Genomic DNA, 21,036 nt, shown 5'->3' on the forward strand with positions numbered 1-21,036 from the left:
TGCTGCTTCACTTCCACTTCATCAGTTTGAACGATTGTGTTTCATTTGTCTCTTATTGTGATTGTATGAGTCATCGTTATTGTTTTCTTTTTAACTTTAATCGGGAAATCAAGTAATACATCAAATCATCTTTAGCAAAATAGACATTTAATAGTTTATAGACATTATATAGTAAAATCATAAATCTCCTGTCATTGGTCAAATAAACTGAAAGCGTAGGCTACACCCACCCTACACACAATAAAAGGAAGAAAACTGAATCTAATACAGATATCTCTTTTTAATGTTACTTTTTGTTGTTGTTGTTGTTGTTGTGTATTCAGCCCCAGTGGGGATCGAAACTCAAACCGTGGCAGCAGCAGCAGCAGTTCCCTTCACACTGAGCTGCAGAGGAAATGAGACCCCTAACCCTCGCAGAGTTAGTATCGCACTTTGCCCGCCGAGTATCACTGCAATTAAGTTAAATGGGCACACAAACCATATTGCTAATGTTTTCATGAAGCCAGACCCAGAGAAGTGTGGAGATTGCAGAATCCATCAGTGAAATTGCACACTAACATGCCCCACTAAGTTTGACTGCACGATGGAGCTCACTTATCCAGAAAACATCCCATATACAGATATGTCCGCATGACGCGACATCAGACAACCGCTGACAGACAGCAGCTGTTTGTTCCATGTTGATTTGTGTTTACTGACAAGCTGGAAATAACTCCATTCTGTCATCTGTGCAAGCGTCCTTATTAACAGTCATTTCATTTTGTGCTCTATAGACTTTGCCCTGTCATTTCTAGCAGGGAGAGAGAAGTTTAGTTTTCTGTAACAAAGAAGTTTAAATGATTTTACTTATTGTGTGTTTTCTCCGAAAAACATGAATGTTTTCCTTGTGAGCAGCAGCATTTGAAAACACAAAACTTTAAATTAAACCCAACTCTGATCTTTTCCTAAACCTTACTTTGCTTTTGACGTAATAAAAAAATGAAGATTAATTATTCTGCGGAGGACTGCTTGGAGAGGAGGTGGAGGGGGTTGGGAAAACGGAGGACTTTCAACCAGGAGACCGCTGTTTGTGTCCCATGTTAAAGGAGTGTTGTTGCCTCAACATAAGTACTTTTGTTGCGTTTTTTTTTCTTTTTTCAACTTTGTCATTTTTAACTATGATGTTTTTTTTACTAAATATACCAAATCCATCCACATGATTTCAACCGTCTTAGAACTGCAACCATTTCAACCCAGAAGACAATGTTTCCTTCTCATATCCTAAATGTAATTTAGTTGAAAGGGAACATAAATTGTGCTTTTGATGTCGGACAATCAAAGTTATTTTGTTATATTGAAAAATTACTTTTGTAAGACATCCTACAAACCGCTGTATGAGAATATGTTCCAACGCGCTACCATTAACGTGAATAAAAAACTAAACTTGTATTTGAACGCGTTTTAACAGAACGATAGTAACAAAAGTCACATTAACACCCGATTCAAACTCCTAGTATGAACTTAGATAATATTAGACATATCACGCACAACATTTTCATCAAACGTAAATATTTGCTAATGTGTCTCTTACGGCGGTATCCCCGACAACGACCTACGTTAGGTTTTACGAACATTGTCGGCACGACTCAGATCTCGAAAATCAGTTGGACGAAGACGAGACCCCGAGAGTCGTTTGAGAAAAAGAGCGTCACCTTCTGTTGGGACAGCTGGCGTTAAAGTACCGCTCGCTGTTGAACACGGAGGAAGCATTAGCTAAGTGAATTCTGGCCCTAAAATTGTGGGATTTGAGTATTGATTCTTCAAAGAGGCCACAGTGTTCACTCCAACGCTGATTTCCGAGAAAAAAAAAGATGGAGAAAAAAAGGCCAATGTGTCATTAATGGAAGTGGACTGGGCTCAGCGCACTTTGAATAACCATTGGACTTAATACAAAAGCCATCACGGAGTAATCTGCAGCTTTTACTGAGGATCAGCATGTGGAGAACAATGGCGGTGTAATCCGAAAATGTTGACCTGTTGCCTCGACGACTGTAATTATGATTACCAGAGCTCGTGGTGAGAGATTTCATCTACCACACACACACCATAGAAAGTGAATGTACAGTGTTTTCAGATTCCAGCGTTGAGCCTCTCATCCACCTGTGTTGGTCTCTTTGATGACAGAGTTTGTGAAATATGAGCAAATTAAATACAATTGTAGGATTCAATTTTAGGAGCAAAGGAGATGCACGTCACCTTTCTGCATAACTTTCTGTTATTAGTTACTGATTGCAGGTAAATATTGTACTTTTTACTGTTATACATCCCAGAGGTAAATATTGTACTTTTCACTGTCCTACATCCCATAGATTAAAATTGTACTTTTTAGTGTACTACATATAAGAGGTTAATATTGTACGTTTTATTGCTATACATGTTAGAGGTTATTATTGTACTATTTATCCGAATACATCAGAGTTAAATATGGTACTTTTTACTGTACTACATCTCAGGGGTAAATATTGCACTTTTTACTGTTATACATCTAAGAGGTAAACGTTGCACTTTTTAATGTACTACATCGCAGAGGTTAATAGTGTACTATTTATTATACTGCATATCAGAGGTAAACATTGCACTTTTTAATGTACTACATCTAAGCGGTAAATATTGCACTTTTCAGATGACAGTTTTTCACCCCCTTCCTGTCCAGATAACACCTTGTACCTCCAGATGTGTTGATGTTGAATGTTTGTGATGAAGTGTTTCCTTTGAGTGTTGACAAAATCCTGCTACTTTTCCAGCTGGAAAAAGTCTGTTCACAAAGCAGCTGAAAACACGCTGTTGGTTCTTGTTCCACGACGCGTAGTTCTCACGGGACGGCGACCGTACAAAAATATGATGACCGACCGGATAGAATACGATGCATTGATTGAGGATGACGGGCATGTCGGTCACATGTAGCTGACACTTGATGAACCTTCGACACAGAGCGTCTTGGAGTCGTCTCAATATAGTTTGACTGCAGAGAATACGATTTGGAGCTCTGAATTAGAGCGTTATACACACACACACACACACGACTAAAGACAATCAATGAAACATTTAAATATGACATGTTTCATTTATTACCTCTAACCGAGATTATTCTGTTCTGATAAAGGAGGTTTGACTCAGAAACAATACGCTTACTTCTGCCTCCAAAAGTCCCATAAAGTAAAATTATGCAAAAACCCACTTATGATGCTGTAAATAATGAGTAGAAGATTCAGCAACAATCACAACAAAACTACAAGCCTACGTAAGAATATTATACGCTCTTAACACACACTAAAGAGACATGGAACATGTAGAAGGTCATTTTAAAGATACCAACAAATTCTGAGTATCAGCTCAATGTCAAAACATCAACTTCACCTCAGCACACCTGCTGGACTAACCTTTGCCTTTACACCTCCTCCTCCTCCTCCTCTTGGACTTTCCCGTCACATCGCACTCTGACCTCTCCATGTTTCTGCTTCACGTCCCAGCATGCACCGGTGCCTCTCAGGAGACTCCTTCTTCTTCTGTTAATTTCTTTTCCCCCTCCCAGTAATTTGTCCTCTCTATGCTCCTTCTTCTTCTTCTTCTTCTTCTTCTCTTCCTTGTCTAAAGCAAAACAGTTCAGGAATGCTTGAGAGTGCAGCTCTGCAGCGGGAAGCCCTCCACAGTGACTGACTGACTGACTGACTGACTCCCCCCCCCTCCCTCCCTCCCCCCACTGCTGCTGGCTTTCTGCAGGCAGCTGTTCAGACTGTGACATCATGAGGAGAGCTGTGGTTCAAGCTGTGGTTCCGCACCACTGATTCAGAGTCAGTTTGCGGGCGGTGTGGCTCAACGGGAGGTTTGCAGGTTTTCACGATTTAGTCTGAACTATCTCAACGATCATACGATAGATGTAACACCCTGTTCTGTGTCTCCTGTGTCTCCGATGTCTCCTCTGTGTCTTCTCTGTCTTGATTGTTTCACTCCCTTCACCTGCCCTCAGCCACTCTTGTCTCGTTAGTGTCTGACGTCGTACACCTGTGTTTCCCCCCCTATATCGGGGCTGTGTCTACTACCGGACACTTGAGCACTTGGAGCACTGACTTTCAGTGCTTAGGGCGCCACACTGACAAAACCAGCAGAATTCAGTGCACTGAAAGTACCCGGATGGCGCACTGCAAACGGGCAATAAATGCAGTGTAAAACGATGGACACGACTCGCCATAAACGGACGCCATCTTGGCGACGTAGCGGAAGAGGAGGAGCCCTTTCGCCAGCTTTTCATTTTATTTCTAAAACAATGGCGGACGAGATGGCGATGGTAGCACAAGCGGTCGACCACGGAGGCTCCTGCCGCGATTGTGGAGGTATCGCAGTTTCCACATGGGGTGGAGAAAGGGGTAAACAAGGGACACAAAGAGGGCAAGAAGTGCTTTCATTTTGTCAGTTTAAGTTTCGCGGGTATCGCAAGCAGATTTGTGTACGTCACTCCCAGCTTAATTTCGTGGGTGCCGTGAACAGATTTGCGTCCGTCACTTCCGCCAAGTGGTTAACGTAAGTGTTCCATTTGATACAGCACTTATCAGCGACGCAGTGCACTACAGATGTCAGTGCACTGTATTGCAGTGTACTTCGTAAAGTGTCCGGTAGTAGACGCAGCCCAGGTGTCAGTCTTTCTCTTGTCTCCTGTTGGATTGTTGTCCATAGTTGTTGTCTTTGGGTCCGTCGTCCCTGTGCCCTGAATATTCCTGACCTGCCTGTTTGACCCTGCCTGCCCTGACCCCTGATTCTCTGCCTGCCCCTTTTTGGACCTTGTTGTTTTTTTGGGTAAACTTTTTGGCCTCAGTAAAGTGTTTTTTTGTTATTTACATTGAGTCCTGCCTGTTTCTCTGCGCCTGAGCCTCACCCCGTGACAAGAACCTGTCAATAGAATTGTCAGAGGAGGAGCTCCCTGGACTTCTCCTGCAGCGCCACTCTGAGGTTCACATTTATGTGTTTTTGTTGTGAGATGTTTTCACAAAGTAATGCTGATCTGCGTCCGCACAGAATGCAATGTAGACTTATATATGAAGACGTTGGTATGCATTGTGAACCAATGACGTCGTATGAAATGTGAATGGGACAAACAACCTCTGTAAATATTTATATTATTTACTAATTTTAAGCCCAAACGTGATTTTCCCAAACCTAAGGAAGTGGATTTGTTGCGTGAACATAAACGTGTCTGTTTCATAGTAAACATCTAAATATTAAGATCCTTTACTTCAGTAAACACAATAATAAGAAACTATAAATGCTTTATTACGTGTAAAAATCCTGCATCGAAAATTATATTTAAGTAAAAACATGTAAGAATCAGGAAGATTTACTTGAAGTAACAAAAGTAAAAGTACTCAATCCTGAGATATGCACGTCCCCTGTGAAAATATATAATGAAATATTAATACATTTAAAAAAGGAAATTATTGAATCTGGAATAAGCAATTCATTCATTAATAAACTAATCATTTGGTTTATTAATCAGTTTGACCAAACTGTACTTTAGTTTCCAACAACACTTTTTTTCTTGCTTCATATATGTTATGTGTGCAAATATCTTCGTTTATAAGTAACTCAAGATGTCGGTCACATGTTGTGGGGGAAGTACAATATTTTATTCTGAAATGTAGAGAAGTAGAATAAGTCACATTTCTACGCAAGTACACAACTATTGGTAAACGTACTCGCATTCCACCTTCATTCATAAAAACTCACCAATACTGTAATCATTTATTTTGTATGACGCTACGTTCACGTCCTTTAATCAGCATTAATATATTGAAAAGTAATTTAGGAAGATGCTCCAGCAGACGAACTGAGATCAATGCAACGTGTGTCTCCTCTGCGTCTCCTGCTCCGTCTGCAGGCTGCAACACGGATTTAAAACGCTGATGTTACGATCAATGAGGCAACTAAATAAAGTTATTTATTGTGATTGTTTAAGAAACACTAAATATGTCGAGAAATGTGGAAAAAATCAGACGGAAGTACTGTAGAAGATTTGATGGAGTTGTAATGTTTTATTCAGTGTACATGAAGAGCTCATATGTAATGTACAAGATTATTTTACCAACCTTGAAGCGAAAAAAACCCCGGAAACAAATCTTTTTATTTATGGTAAAAGTCATGAAATAAACCACGAAAAACAATATATTTTCTTCTAAAACAGACGTCCTGAACCCAAACCTTCTCCTCCAATGATCTCTTTCACTAATTTGCATCAAGATGCCAGATTTGCATAATCTCTCCTCACTTCTCCTTCCTCTCCAATTAACAGCAGATGTTTAATCCCCGTCAGTCACCTTCCTCACGCTGATGATCTGTCTGCGTCACGCCTGCAAACTGAGATCCCAATCGTCCCCTCTTTATTGTCGCTATCATCACATTTCATCACGTGCTCCTCCTCTTCCTCCTCTTCCTCCGTGGTCCTCGCTGTGTTTTTCGTCATCGTTGATTTGCAGGTTTCTGGTGACTGGCTCCCTTTCTATTTTAGGGATACTGTACCTCTTTGTTTTTGAGCATATTGGACTGAAAGAGGGAGAAGAAGAACAACTGAACTCCACCTCGTTGAATTGACTTATTCCCTTCTGTTCCCATTAAAGTGTGTGGAATTGGATTTGACTATTTGTAGAGCGACATAGATGTTTAAGAAATTTAGGTTTACATTTCTTTTTGCATTATCAGCTCATTACATGCATCTTTTCAAAAATAAAGTACATCTTCACAGGAAAGTACTAAGTTAGGTTTAGAAAAAGATGGTGAAATAATTAGTTTGTTTAAGGGAACAAATAAGAAGTTGCGCGACAAATAAATCAACATTGATTTCACATGCATATATATACTGTATAATGTATATGTATTTATATATATATATATGTGGTGTATACATTTTTTTTCTTCTCCCCTATAAATATATATATATATATAAGGTTTAAATTTTAATAGCGTAAAAGGGTCCCCTTAAAATAATATATATATATAATATTACAAATGATGAATATCATTTTTACTTCTAAAATGTACTAATGTTATTGGAGTCTGAAAACTAAAGTGAGAGCAGTAGCATGTGAGCATTAGAGGGAGCGGACACAATTATATTGTAGAGTGAAAACAAAGCAAATGTGCAACATGAACATAAACGTGCAGCTTCTCTGGTGAGTGCAGCCGTGTGATAGAACGACAACGTCTCCTCCTTCCAGACTTCTCATCACATGAGACTCCATCACCGCGTCCGATGAAACACAGATCGTTGTTCTGTGTTTCAGTCCGTGGCAGAAGGAACTGCTCTCCAAAAAATGAGCTCCACATACCAGCAAATAGGACACTGGTGCTGCGCGCCTCGGGCCAAACATTATACTTTACATTAGCTCACTGTTCACATTACAGAATTAGCATATTTGTGTTTTTTCCATCTTTCTCGTCAACACTTTCTTCTTCTTCAGACCAACACTGACTTTGACAGGTTTGGTGTTTTTCAACTGGTTTCTTTTTGATTCATAGATGGATTTACTTAATGATGCCAATGTATCTTCATTTCATAACACAGTTCGTATAATATCCTACACAATGTACAAATGTTTTTTTGTGCGTTTTCCGACATAATTCCACGTGTCAATTTCGGCTCTTTGCATGCACAGCACTGTCTTTTCAAAATAAAGTACTGACTAATAAATAGGAAGTGACTCTATCTGGACTGAGGAGGCGTGACACAGAGACACCATATACGTCTCTAGTAAGACACCTGTCAATCACCTTGTAGCCCCACCCCTAAAGCGTCCCCTGCTTTATGGTCTGTGTGACTTTGAATGACCATAAAGTACTAAATGATGACATCATGCTGTATAGAAGAAGACTTGAGACTAGAGATTGAGACATAAGCTCATGTTTACAATGTTTACTGAGGGAATACATCAAGAGAGAAGTAGTCATTATATAGACTTCTATACAACCAGAGGAGTCGCCCCCTGGTGGTCAGGAGAGAGAATGCAGGTTCAACACATGAAGCAAAGACTTCAATACAACCAGAGGAGTCGCCCCCTACACTACACTACAAGTCATTTGGCTGACGCTTTTATCCAAAGCGACTTACAATACTGTTACATTCATTCACCGTAGACACAGCTAGAGCAACTCAGGGTTAAGTGTCTTGCTCAAGGACACATCGACTAGGGTGGGGATTGAACCTCCAACCCCCTGATTGAAAGACGGACCTGCTACCCACTCACCCATCGTCGCCCCCTGGTGGCCAGGAGATAGAATGCAGCTTCAAGACATGAAGCATTGACTTCACACTTCAGAATCTGAGGTTGCCGCCTGAGTAGGTCCAAAAAAAAAATTTATTTTGTAAAGTCAGAGTGACCTTTGACCTTTGAGCACCATAAACGGACCAGGTCATCATAGATTCCAGGTGGGTGTTTGTGGAATTCCCCTCCAATGTTTTCCAATTACCTTACATTGCAACTTTTTGCCCTGTTGAATTGCGGGTAAAAAAATTATACGATATAAACATAATTTCAAGGAGACGTGGTTTGTTAAACATTATACTAAACAAACAGCGTAGAGCAGCGCCGTAGAGCCTCATTGAGCACCTGGCAGATAACATTTGGTATTTTGATAATATGAAGTATTATATTATTAGAAACAAGAGCAACAGTTTGTAGTTTCTTTCCTCGCCTCCTTCCTTCCTATTTTTTTCTTTCTTTCATTCCACTTTACTTCCTCTCTCTACTTTTCACCCACCGTGTCATCCCGTGTGTGTGTGTGTGTGTGTGTGTGTGTGTGTGTGTGTGTGTGTGTGTGTGTGTGTGTGTGTGTGTGTGTGTTGCGTTCATTTTTTTTTTTTTAAGAGCGACGCCATGATGTCAGCCACCCTTGTCACGCTCGAGTGAGGTGGCGGGGAGTTTCATTACGCCGTGAAATAATGATCTTCCCCGTGATTAAGTTGATTAGATTTCATGAATATTTTGAAAGGCAAAACCAAATTGCTGATTAAATATTTACTTGAGGTTTTACTTCACGACAGACTGGGAGATCCTATCACATGTCCCAGAAGACTGACTGTACTGTACCGAAAAGTCTCCAATATCACATCTGTGCAATTATAATTTAATCAGGTTAATTAATATAACTTTTAATGGCATATAGTTTAAGTTAAGTATCCGGTTACACGGGGTGGTTGCGGTGTTATTGCAGTTTAAAACTACTGTAATGATTATAAAAAGAGGTGGAAACACCCACAAATATTCAACTGAACTAATGTTAATATTGTATTCATCTAACAATAAATAACTGATGCATATGCGTTGAGTAAAAGTACTAAAAGATTACTCCAGTATTCAAATTATAAGTGAAGTCAGAAATTAAAAAAATATTTGTTCCGTAGAAAAATGTCTCTTGTGTATATTATGATATATTACATGAATATGTGCATACTGTGATACTGTGAGTGTTATTGTCATATTAATGTAATGTATAAGCAGCATTTCACTGAACTTATTTTAACTCTTTTATACACTGTACATTTGGGGAGTTCACTCAAAGACGTGAGATTGTTGATTGGGAGAGGAAGAATACAAAAACTGAATTTGTAATAATTTACTTTGATTTATTGTTGATGCTTTTGTGAAAAATGTAAATATTTTACTAAATTGTCCAAAAAAATTTTATAACTTAAATGAAATTGTGAGAAGTTTTTTTGGGGTGAAACTGCGAATAGACATCAGAAATATAACAAAAGAGACGAAAAGTTTAGGAACCATTTGTTTCACGTATTGTCTATTAAAATATTATCACTTGTTTCATGTTTTGTGATTTCTTCCTTCCACGTGTATTAAGTTTATCTGTAAAGGGGAGATTTTCTTTTTATTTATAAATGTACAGCCATTTGAGCTACATTATCTGTAATTCGCTGTTTGAATAGAGATTATTATTTATTATTATTAATAATAATAATAGGTGAAATCTGAATTTGAAAAGTATCTAACAATATTGATTAACATGAAAACAGTTCATAATATACATATTAGTCTAATATTTGGTGGATGATAAGAGAAATAAATAAATTCTACTTTTGCCTTTTGTTTTGCCAATATTTGTTTACATTTTGATTAAATTCGTGCTGTTAACAATGCACTGAATCAGCTCGTAGTTTCTTTTTAAAGCAAGTTAACCGTAACGTTCCCTTAAAGCTGCATCCTAGGACAACAAGATGTGGAACTCTGGCGGCTCCTAGTGGCCAGCGGAGAGTTTGCAGGTGTCATTTATATTCAGATGTCTCAGACAATAAGAGAAGCGTGTATATAATATCACGGAAAAGGCACAGGCAGTAGCATAATGATTATGTATGAATATCCTATGTTCATTCATTTAAACTACATTAAGGAAAAAAAAGATAAGATTATAATAAAATAATGAAATAATAAAACTATAAAATAAATGAATAATTAAATAATTAAATAATTCATACGTGTAACAAAATAATTAATATCCCTACACATTTTAGAGTTTTCTTTGTAATATTTTTTTGTACGGTAAACTTACAAATATACCAAACTATAATGACATGTTTTGAAAAAAACGGGTGAGTTTGATCTTAAAATAGTGTGCATTATTTTATAATCTCCAAAAATCCCAACATTTCAATGAGATTTGGTGTGATTAGAGTAACCAGCCATATTCACAAAGACTATTGAATTCATAATCGTTTAAAAGGGTTGACCCCCAACACCTCCACACAGTAAGACACGTAAGGGATTAAAGGGAGCACTACATTTTATACATGATGATTTAATCTGTAGAGTATACCTCTAAATGCCTTTGACGTCCTCTAAAAGACTCTTTGGTTTGCAGCTAAACATTCCTATGCACACACACACACACGCACGCTCAAAAATAGATTATGAATAAATAAGTGACGTGTGAAACACACCCTGACGATTGTCATACTGACTCAGCTGAATTATTACGGGAAAGATGTTGCTGCACGTCTTTCAGGCCTTTTCTGTCTAAATGTCTTTTATGTGCTCACCACTGCAGCTTATACAAGATTGGGAGCATTACGATTACCTCTGAATGTTGTTAGCCGCGTTATTAATGCTCTGACTATCGTATATTGCAGCTTTAAGTAGAATATCTAAATACTTCTTACACCACTGAGTATATGTAACTTTTATATCTACAGGACGAGGATGGAGGCTCAGCTGCAGCAGAACGACATCAGCGGGGCCTGGAAGGGCATCAAGGCGATGTCTGGGTACAAGGGGCCAACCAACAGTCTGTGGGGGACCAACGGTTGGTGAATGATCTGAACTTGTTCTTTAACAGATTTGATCAGCCCTCCCCTCACCCACACCTCCCTGCTGCTGCAAGCCCCATCGTCTGCACCCCCTGTGGATTGCTCCTCCTCCACCTTCACCTCCCTTTCCACAACAATCGGCACCCCTCAACACTCGTCATACCCAGCACTCCGTGGTCAGCCAACCGACCCCACTCCAACAACCAAACACAACTCTGATAACTGACAGGGAGTACAGAGAACTGAACCAGGACTTCATCGGATGGTGCCAGCTGAACCACCTCCAGATCAGTTCTCGTAAGAGCAAAGAGGTGGTGGTGGACTTCCACCCGGGTTAACACTTTCCCCCGGAACATCCAGGGAATGGACATTGAGATTGTGAGATCTTATAAGTACCTTGGTGGTGACTTGAAGACTAAACTGGACTGGACTGAACACACATGCAGACTCTTTCTACTGAGGAGACTTAAGACATTTTGGAGTGCAGGGAGCACTCCTGGAGACCTTCGTTGACTCTGGGGTGGTGTGAATATGAGTCTTAAATATTGAATGTTCTTATGTGTTCGTCAAGTTACTCAGGTTCACAATGGCAACACGTAGGAGCTGAAATATGTGTCTGAGAAGAGTCCTTGGGTAATATTCTGATGTCTGCTTCTCACGTATAGATTCACACCTCACACAGCACTCACGCATGTTATCGGTATTGTTACATAAGGGAGGGGGATTGAGACCGTTGTACGGCTCAGTCCTGTGAGAAGGGGTGAGGAGTTGGAATTATTGGAATCCTTCTCCTCCTAGACAGACGAGCGCCGATACGAGGTCAGGATGGCGTGATGTGACGAAATCTGTGTATTAAAAGGCCGAACTTTGCTTGGGAGAGATGTGTGTGTTGTCGGAGAGACTCCCGGTGTGATTGCAACCGCAGCGAGTGCTTGTAGTTTGCTTGTGATCAGAGATGAAATCTACAAGAAAGACATACGTTGTTGGATGAATTCTTCCGAAGGCTCTACCAGGCATCCAATGACGCACGCTTTCAGTGGCATTAGCCATCTCTTGTGGAGCGGTCTTCTGGAGCAGCAGCATCTCGACAGCTGACAGGAAGAGATTGAACAAACTGGTAAAGAAGGCCAGCAGCGTGCTGGAGTGTCCACTGGATACGGTGGAGGTGGTGGGGGATGGGAGGATGATGGCTAAGCTATCATCCCTGGTGGACAACAACTCCCACCCCATGCAGGACACCCTGGGAGCTCTGTACAGCTCCTTCCTCACCGGCTGCTTCATCCCCGGTGTGTGAAGGAGAGGTACTGCAAGTCAAAATAAATGTCCCCACTGAAGGACTAACAAAGGAATATTTTATCTTAACTTATCTTATTGTGAGCTGAAAGAACATTGAGTCAACATTGTGAGCTGAAAGAACATTGAATCAATATTGTGAGCTGAAAGAACATTGAGTCAACACATTGCTGTGATGTCACAATGTTAATGACAAAGAGGACAAAACACACTCAGAGTTTGTCAAACTGCTTCTCATCCTGGAACGAAGTAAAGCGTGTAAGCCCCTCTTTCTTTGTGCTGGCCTTTAAACACCGAGCTCTTGTTTGTTTAAATCTTCATCTGTTCCCTCCCCTTTTAATGATCTGCGGTTCTAGTTTGTGTGTCGCCAAACTGTGATCAAGTGAGAGAGCTGAAAGGGTGCGTTCGCTGCAGTTTAGGAAAGTTCGGACTTGGGCACAACTTTTGATGGATTAAGTGACAATGGCTCAGACAGAAGTTCAGATGGAAATTGAAAGAATTTGCTGTTCCATCTGTCTGGATCAACTGAAGGATCCGGTGGCTATTTCCTGTGGACACAACTACTGCATGAACTGTATTACTGCCCACTGGGATGAAGAGGATGAGAAGAAACTCTACAGCTGCCCTCAGTGTAGGCATACCGTCACACCGAGGCCTGTCCTGGTGAAGAACACCATGTTGGCAGATCTAGTGGAAGAGATGAAGAAGACTGGACTCCAAGCTGCTCCTGCTGATCACTGCTATGCTGGAGTTGAAGATGTGGCCTGTGATGTCTGCACTGGGAGGAGACTGAAGGCCCTTAAGTCCTGTCTGGTGTGTCTGGCTTCTTACTGTAAGAAACATCTTCAGCCTCATTATGACTCACCAACATTTAAGAATCACATGCTGGTGGACCCCTCCAACAAGCTCCAGGAGAACATCTGCTCTCGTCACAATGAGGTGATGAAGATGTTCTGCCGTACTGATCAGCAGTGTATCTGTTACCTCTGCTCAATGGATGAACACAAAGGCCACGACACAGTCTCAGCTGAAGCAGAAAGAACCGCGAGGCAGAGAAAGCTGGGGTGGAGTCGAATAAACATCCATCAGAGAATCCTGAACAGAAAGGACTACCTGAAGCTGCTCCAACAGGAGGTGGAGGCCATCAACGTCTCTGCTGATGAAACAGTGGAGCACAGTGAGCAGATTTTCACCGATCTGATCCGTCTCATCGAGAAAAGAAGATCTGAATTGGAGCAGCAGGTCAGATCCCAGCAGAGAACTGAAGTGAGTCGAGTTAAAGAGCTTCAGGAGACGCTGGAGCAGGAGATCACTGAGCTGAGGAGGAACAGTGCTGAGCTGAAGAAGATCTCACAGACAGAGGACTTCAACCAGTTTCTACACAACTACCGCTCACTGTCACCCCTCATTGAGTCCAAAGATTCATCCAGTGACTTTACAGACTCATCCAGTGACTCTACAGACTCATCCAGTGACTCTATAGATTCATCCAGCATCAACAGCCGAACTCTGAGATACTTTGAGGACGTGACAGACGCTGCTTCAGAAGTCAGAGATGAACTACAAGACGTCCTGAGAAAAAAATGGACAAACGTCTCACTGGCGGTGAGTAAAGTGGATGTGTTCCTGCCACAATCAGAGCCCAAGACCAGAGCTGGATTCTTAAAGTATTCACGTAAAATCACTCTGGATCCAAACACAGCAAACACACGGCTGTTATTATCTGATGGGTACAGAAAAGCAACATGTATGAGGGAAAACCAGTTTTATTCTTGTCACCCAGAAAGATTCAGTGATTATAATCAGGTCCTGAGTAGAGAGAGTCTGACTGGACGTTGTTACTGGGAGGTGGAGAAAGGTCTGGGTGGAATTCATGTAGTAGTAGCATACAAAGACCATAACACTGTAAATGTGAAATTTGGAGAGAGTGAGAAGTCGTTTGCATTAGGTTTTTTCAAACAGCGTTATGAATTTAAACATAACAAAGTCGTCACTACTATCTCAGCTCCTCACTCCTCCATTGTTGGAGTGTACCTGGATCACAGAGCAGGTATTCTGTCCTTCTACAGCGTCTCTGAAACCATGACTCTCATCCACAGAGTCCAGACCACATTCACTCAGCCTCTCTATGCTGGACTTGGTATGTGTGGTCCAATTGGAAGCACTGCTGAGCTGCGTGAGTTGACAGGGGCAAACCTGGTCAAATAGATAATGTGGGAACCAGAATGTTGCCTTTCTGTTCATTCTTGTTTTAAGTGCTTGGCACAGTGGTACCTGGTGTTTGCTCTTCCTGTGACTGCTCATGCTATAAATAAGCCTGCAACACTACAGAGCCCTAAAAGGGGCATGGGCAAAACTCAGAGGTTCTCACAGGGGTCTTACAAGATGAGGACTTTCCTATAGGAAAATGATTTTCCTATGAAAAAGGGTCACCGATTGAAAGTCCTTTAATACACTGAAAATTATGTACATTTTTATAAGATCCTTGATAAATACTTCACTTAAAGTCCTGTTTTTAAATATTCCATTTTTATATTTGCAGTAAACATAAGAAAATGAACGACTGTTTTATCTTTAAATCGGGCCATATTGATGGACACCTTTTTATTTGCTTTTATTGTTGTAGGTCTGGCACATACTCTCTATGTTAATTTTGAGTATACTTTGCATTAAAAAAAAGTAATATATACCATCAATATCCTCAAAATAAATAAATATAATATATAACCTCACCATCAATATCCTCAAAAATAATTAAATTTAAATAATATATAACCTCATCATCAATATCCTCAAAAGATAATACTAAACACATGAAATAAATATATATATATATATATATCAATTATTATTTAAAAACTAAATAATAATAATTTAAAATATATATATATTAATTTATGCATTATTACTTTTTCTTGAGGATATTGATGGTGAGGTTATATATTTCCTATTTTTGTTGCAAAGTATGCTCCAAGTTCATTTGTCAGGTGTATTTAAGTGCATTAGTAATGTAAATGTACTTTCATTATATTTGAAGGCAGGATGTTTTTTTATTGAAGCAGTTGAGCTGAAGCTTAACTTACAATTTAAAAACAATAATCATTGTCTCAGTGTCTTTTGTGACCTCCATTGAATTTTAATCTTCTTGCACCCTGTCAGCTATTTGCAGATATTTAGTTCTCCACTAGAGGTCCCTCTTTCCGAATGTATTCCACTGTCACATAGGTGTGCTTTCCCGTCGACACACTGGAACTCAAAACCAGGAGCCAGACCTGCACCCAGCATTAGTGTGGGGGAATACATATTTATCATAAGCAGTAGGTTTCAATCAAATCTTTTATATTGATGATTCATTTTAATTTAAATCACTTATTGTCATCTTCTACTGATGTAACAAATCCAATAAAGTTTATTTTATGTGTTTCCTCTTATTCAAGATCAGTATTACTTGTGCTGCATGATTCACATCATTTAATTCATACTCTTTTCATTCGTACCTATAATCATATTTTGTGTTATTCTGTTATTGAGTTGTAATGTTTGGGATGTTCAAGATGATCTGACTTAAGGCTTTTTCGTGTTTCTCATTTGAGCTTGATGGGGAAGTCAACCTGTGTTGAAATGTAGAGTGCAAACTGTGCGGGTTTACGTAATAAAATCACAACTTGATGGATGAGAGAAGTCGTTTATTTCCTTTCTTTGGACCCTAAAGACAGTTCTGCTGTGTGTTATCGTTCTGCTCCCACAGTATCTGCTGTCATGAAAGAAGCTATTCAACATGTTTATTTGTTTCATACTTCTCCCTGCAAAAAAATTGCAATCCATTAGCTTTAATACACTTTAGAATCTTGTTATTTGATCTGCCATTCAATCACACTATCTGTAAAGCTATCCATTAGAGGTAGTCCAGGTGTGTGTTGACTTTAACAATCATTTAAAATTATCTTTCTGATAGATGTTTAACATTTATAACACAACTGTAAAGCCATTAAAGTCTTGTTGGAAGAAATAAATTATTTAGACATTTTGAAATTAAAATGAAACCTGCCCCATAATAAATAATACTTGTAAACGACCACTTGCTTGTTGTTCATATTATTATCCCCGTATTTTTTCTCTAAATGTAGGCATCACAAATGACTTATCACATTGAACAATTGAATCATCAGATATGCTAAAAAGAAAAGTAAAATCAAAGAAGATAAAAACCGAAATGTATTTATTTGGTGCCGTACAGTAAAAAAAAAAAATATTTTATTCATCTAACAATAAATAACTGATGCATATGCGTTGAGTAAAAGTACTAAAAGATTACTCCAGTATTCAAATTATAAGTGAAGTCAGAAATTAAAAAAATATTTGTTCCGTAGAAAAATGTCTCTTGTGTATATTATGATATATTACATGAATATGTGCATACTGTGATACTGTGAGTGTTATTGTCATGTTAATGTAATGTATAAGCAGCATTTCACTGAAGTGGAACTTATTTTAACTCTTTTATACACTGTACATTTGGGGAGTTCACTCAAAGACGTGAGATTGTTGATTGGGAGAGGAAGAATACAAAAACTGAATTTGTAATAATTTACTTTGATTTATTGTTGATGCTTTTGTGAAAAATGTAAATATTTTACTAAATTGTACAAAAAAATTGTAATAACTTAAATGAAATTGTGAGAAGTTTTTTTGGGGTGAAACTGCGAATAGACATCTGAAATATAACAAGACAGACGAAAAGTTTAGGAACCATTTGTTTCATGTATTGTCTTTTAAAATATTATCACTTGTTTCATGTTTTGTGATTTCTTCCTTCCACGTGTATTAAGTTTATCTGTAAAGGGGAGATTTTCTCTTTTTATTTATAAATGTACAGCCATTTGAGCTACATAATCTGTAATTTGCTGTTTGAATAGAGATTATTATTTATTATTATTAATAATAATAATAGGTGAAATCTGAATTTGAAAAGTATCTACAGATGTCAAGTGTCAAACAATATTGATTAACATAAAAACAGTTCATAATATACATATTAGTCTAATATTTGGTGGATGATTAAGAGAAATAAATAAATTCTACTTTTGCCTTTTTTTTGGCCAATATTTGTTTACATTTTGATTAAATTGGTGCTGTTAACAATGCGCTGAATCAGCTCGTAGTTTCTTTTTAAAGCAAGTTAACCGTAACGTAACGTTAACCTTAAAGCTGCATCATAGGACAACAAGATGTGGAACTCTGGCGGCTCCTAGTGGCCAGCGGAGAGTTTGCAGGTGTCATTTATATTCAGATGTCTCAGACAATAAGAGAAGCGTGTATATAATATCACGGAAAAGGCACAGGCAGTAGCATAATGATTATGTATGAATATCCTATGTTCATACATTTAAACTACATTCAAGGAAAAAAAAGATAAGATTATAATAAAATAATGAAATAATAAAATAAATGAATAATTAAACAATTAAATAATTAAATAATTCATACGTGTAACAAAATAATTAATATCCCTACACATTTTAGAGTTTTCTTTGTAATATTTTTTTGTACGGTAAACTTACAAATATACCAAACTATAATGACATGTTTTGAAAAAAACGGGTGAGTTTGATCTTAAAATAGTGTGCATTATTTTATAATCTCCAAAAATCCCAACATTTCAATGGCATGAGATTTGGTGTGATTAGAGTAACCAGCCATATTCACAAAGACTATTGAATTCATAATCGTTTAAAAGGGTTGACCCCCAACACCTCCACACAGTAAGACACGTAAGGGATTAAAGGGAGCACTACATTTTATACATGGCTTTATGATTTAATCTGTAGAGTATACCTCTAAATGCCTTTGACGTCCTCTCAAAGACTCTTTGGTTTGCAGCTAAACATTCCTATGCACATACACACACACACACACACGCACGCTCAAAAATAGATTAGGAATAAATAAGTGACGTGTGAAACACACCCTGACGATTGTCATACTGACTCAGCTGAATTATTACGGGAAAAATGTTGCTGCACGTTTTTCAGGCCTTTTCTGTCTAAATGTCTTTTATGTGCTCACCACTGCAGCTTATACAAGATTGGGAGCATTACGATTACCTCTGAGCGTTGTTAGCCGCGTTATTAATGCTCTGACTATCGTATATTGCAGCTTTAAGTAGAATATCTAAATACTTCTTACACCACTGAGTATATGCAACTTTTATTTCTTATAACAGGGTCTCAACCCTGCAGACGCAGAACTAAAGGTGCTTTGGAAAACACAAGAAGGTGGACCCCTCCAACCACAGCAAACTATGCAGTTCGTGTTCAGTACCTTCTCCATGTAAAACATTACCCTGAAAGAAAATCGGTGTGATAAGTTTTTTATTTTATTTCAACTGGGTAGAAAGGCAATACGTCAAGACATTCTGTCTTCACGTTGTTGTTGTTGTTGTTGTTGTTGTGAGCAAGGACTAAACTCCTTCCTGTTTCATGAAATGAGATCATCTCTCTGGAATGAAGCTCAGCACCTTCACCCTCAAACAATCAGATCAGCGTTGTGCAGCAGTGTGGGAGGGACGCTCAGTTGATCGACCCATTTAATTGGGAGGTTTGTACTTCTTGTTGCAGGCCGCTGCTTTTTCTCCTCCTCCCCGGCATTCCCTGCATTCCTCACCAACGCACCAGCCCGGACTGGCATTTCCGCCGCCATTGATCTTCGCTCATAGGATATTCTCATACCAGGCATACACTCATGAACCATTGTCGCTCATTAAAGCCTCTAAGTCCCCCATTAGAGCTGTGCAGTCCCCAGGTGCCCCCCTCTCTGAGACCCAATCCATCGTATCCAGAAACACTGGATGATGATGTGTGTATGATGTGCACCTCCTGCCTAGGTGTACAAACCTCTTGTACACAGGCAGCCAGCTGTAACCCGGACAGGTAAACGATGGTCCGATGAAGCCGAAGAGGCTCTGAAGGACTGGTTTGAGTCAACTTTGTGGGAGGTATTCACTGCCGCCAATAAGGAGGACATCGACGGTCTCACTGACTGCATCACGGACTATATCAACTTCTGTACCCACAAGGACTGTACGGTGCTTCTCAAACAGCAAACCATGGATCTCTGCGGAAATAAAGACCCTCCTCAAGGAGAAGAAGAGGGCCTTTTGATCTGGAAACAAGGACAAGCTGGGGACTGTGCAGAGGGAGCGTTGGAGGAGGATCAGGGGGGTGGGGGTATATCTACAGGACGAGGATGGAGGCTCAGCTGCAGCAGAATGACATCAGCGGGGCCTGGAAGGGCATCAAGGCGATGTCTGGGTACAAGGGGCCAACCAACAGTCTGTGGGGGACCAACGGTTGGTGAATGATCTGAACTTGTTCTTTAACAGATTTGATCAGCCCTCCCCTCACACACCTCCCTGCTGCTGCCTGTGATTGCTCCCTCCACCTTCACCTCCCTTTCCACAACAATCGGCACCCCTCAACACTCGTCATACCCAGCACTCCATGGTCAGCCAACCGACCCCACTCCAACAACCAAACACAACTCTGATAACAGGGAGTACAGAGAACTGAACCAGGACTTCATCGGATGGTGCCAGCTGAACCACCTCCAGATCAGTTCTAGTCAGAGCAAAGAGGTGGTGGACTTCCACCCGGGTTAACACTTTCCCCCAGAACATCCAGGGAATGGACATTGAGATTGTGAAATCTTATAAGTACCTTGGTGGTGACTTGAAGACTGAACTGGACTGGACTGAACACACATGCAGACTCTTTCTACTGAGGAGACTTCAGACCTTTTGGAGTGAAGGGAGCACTCCTGGAGACCTTCGTTGACTCTGGGGTGGTGTGAATATGAGTCTTAAATATTGAATGTTCTTATGTGTTCGTCAAGTTACTCAGGTTCACAATGGCAACACGTAGGAGCTGAAATATGTGTCTGAGAAGAGTCCTTGGGTAATATTCTGATGTCTGCTTCTCACGTATAGATTCGCACCTCACACAGCACTCACGCATGTTATCGGTATTGTTACATAAGGGAGGATTGAGACCGTTGTACGGCTCAGTCCTGTGAGAAGGGGTGAGGAGATGGAATTATTGGAATCCTTCTCCTCCAAGACAGACTAGCGCCGATACGAGGTCAGGATGGCGCGATGTGACGAAATCTGTGTATTAAAAGGCCGAACTTTGCTCGGGAGAGATCTGTGTGTTGTCGGAGAGACTCCCGGTGTGATTGCAACCGCAGCGAGTGCTTGTAGTTTGCTTGTGATCAGAGATGAAATCTACAAGAAAGACATACGTTGTTGGATGAATTCTTCCGAAGGCTCTACCAGGCATCCAATGACGCACGCTTTCAGTGGCATTAGCCATCTCTTGTGGAGCGGTCTTCTGGAGCAGCAGCATCTCGACAGC

General features: G+C 39.8%; 1 protein-coding gene across 1 annotated transcript; it reads left to right on the top strand.

Annotated features, from left to right (window-relative positions):
- Nucleotides 1–12,918: 12,918 nt before the first annotated feature.
- Nucleotides 12,919–15,398, top strand: LOC130198149 (E3 ubiquitin/ISG15 ligase TRIM25-like). Its single transcript, XM_056421246.1, has one exon. It carries the CDS (start codon nt 13,091–13,093, stop codon nt 14,834–14,836), a length of 1,746 nt encoding a protein of 581 aa, XP_056277221.1. The 5' UTR covers nt 12,919–13,090; the 3' UTR covers nt 14,837–15,398.
- The last annotated feature ends 5,638 nt before the right edge of the window (nt 15,399–21,036 follow it).

The sequence above is a fragment of the Pseudoliparis swirei genome, chromosome 8 (assembly GCF_029220125.1).
Source record: "Pseudoliparis swirei isolate HS2019 ecotype Mariana Trench chromosome 8, NWPU_hadal_v1, whole genome shotgun sequence".
NCBI classification, from domain to species: Eukaryota; Metazoa; Chordata; class Actinopteri; order Perciformes; family Liparidae; genus Pseudoliparis; species Pseudoliparis swirei.

Excerpts from the sequence above, each read along its gene's own strand:
- LOC130198149 (XM_056421246.1), top strand. The coding sequence starts at position 13,091 with ATGGCTCAGACAGAAGTTCAGATGGAAATTGAAAGAATTTGCTGTTCC.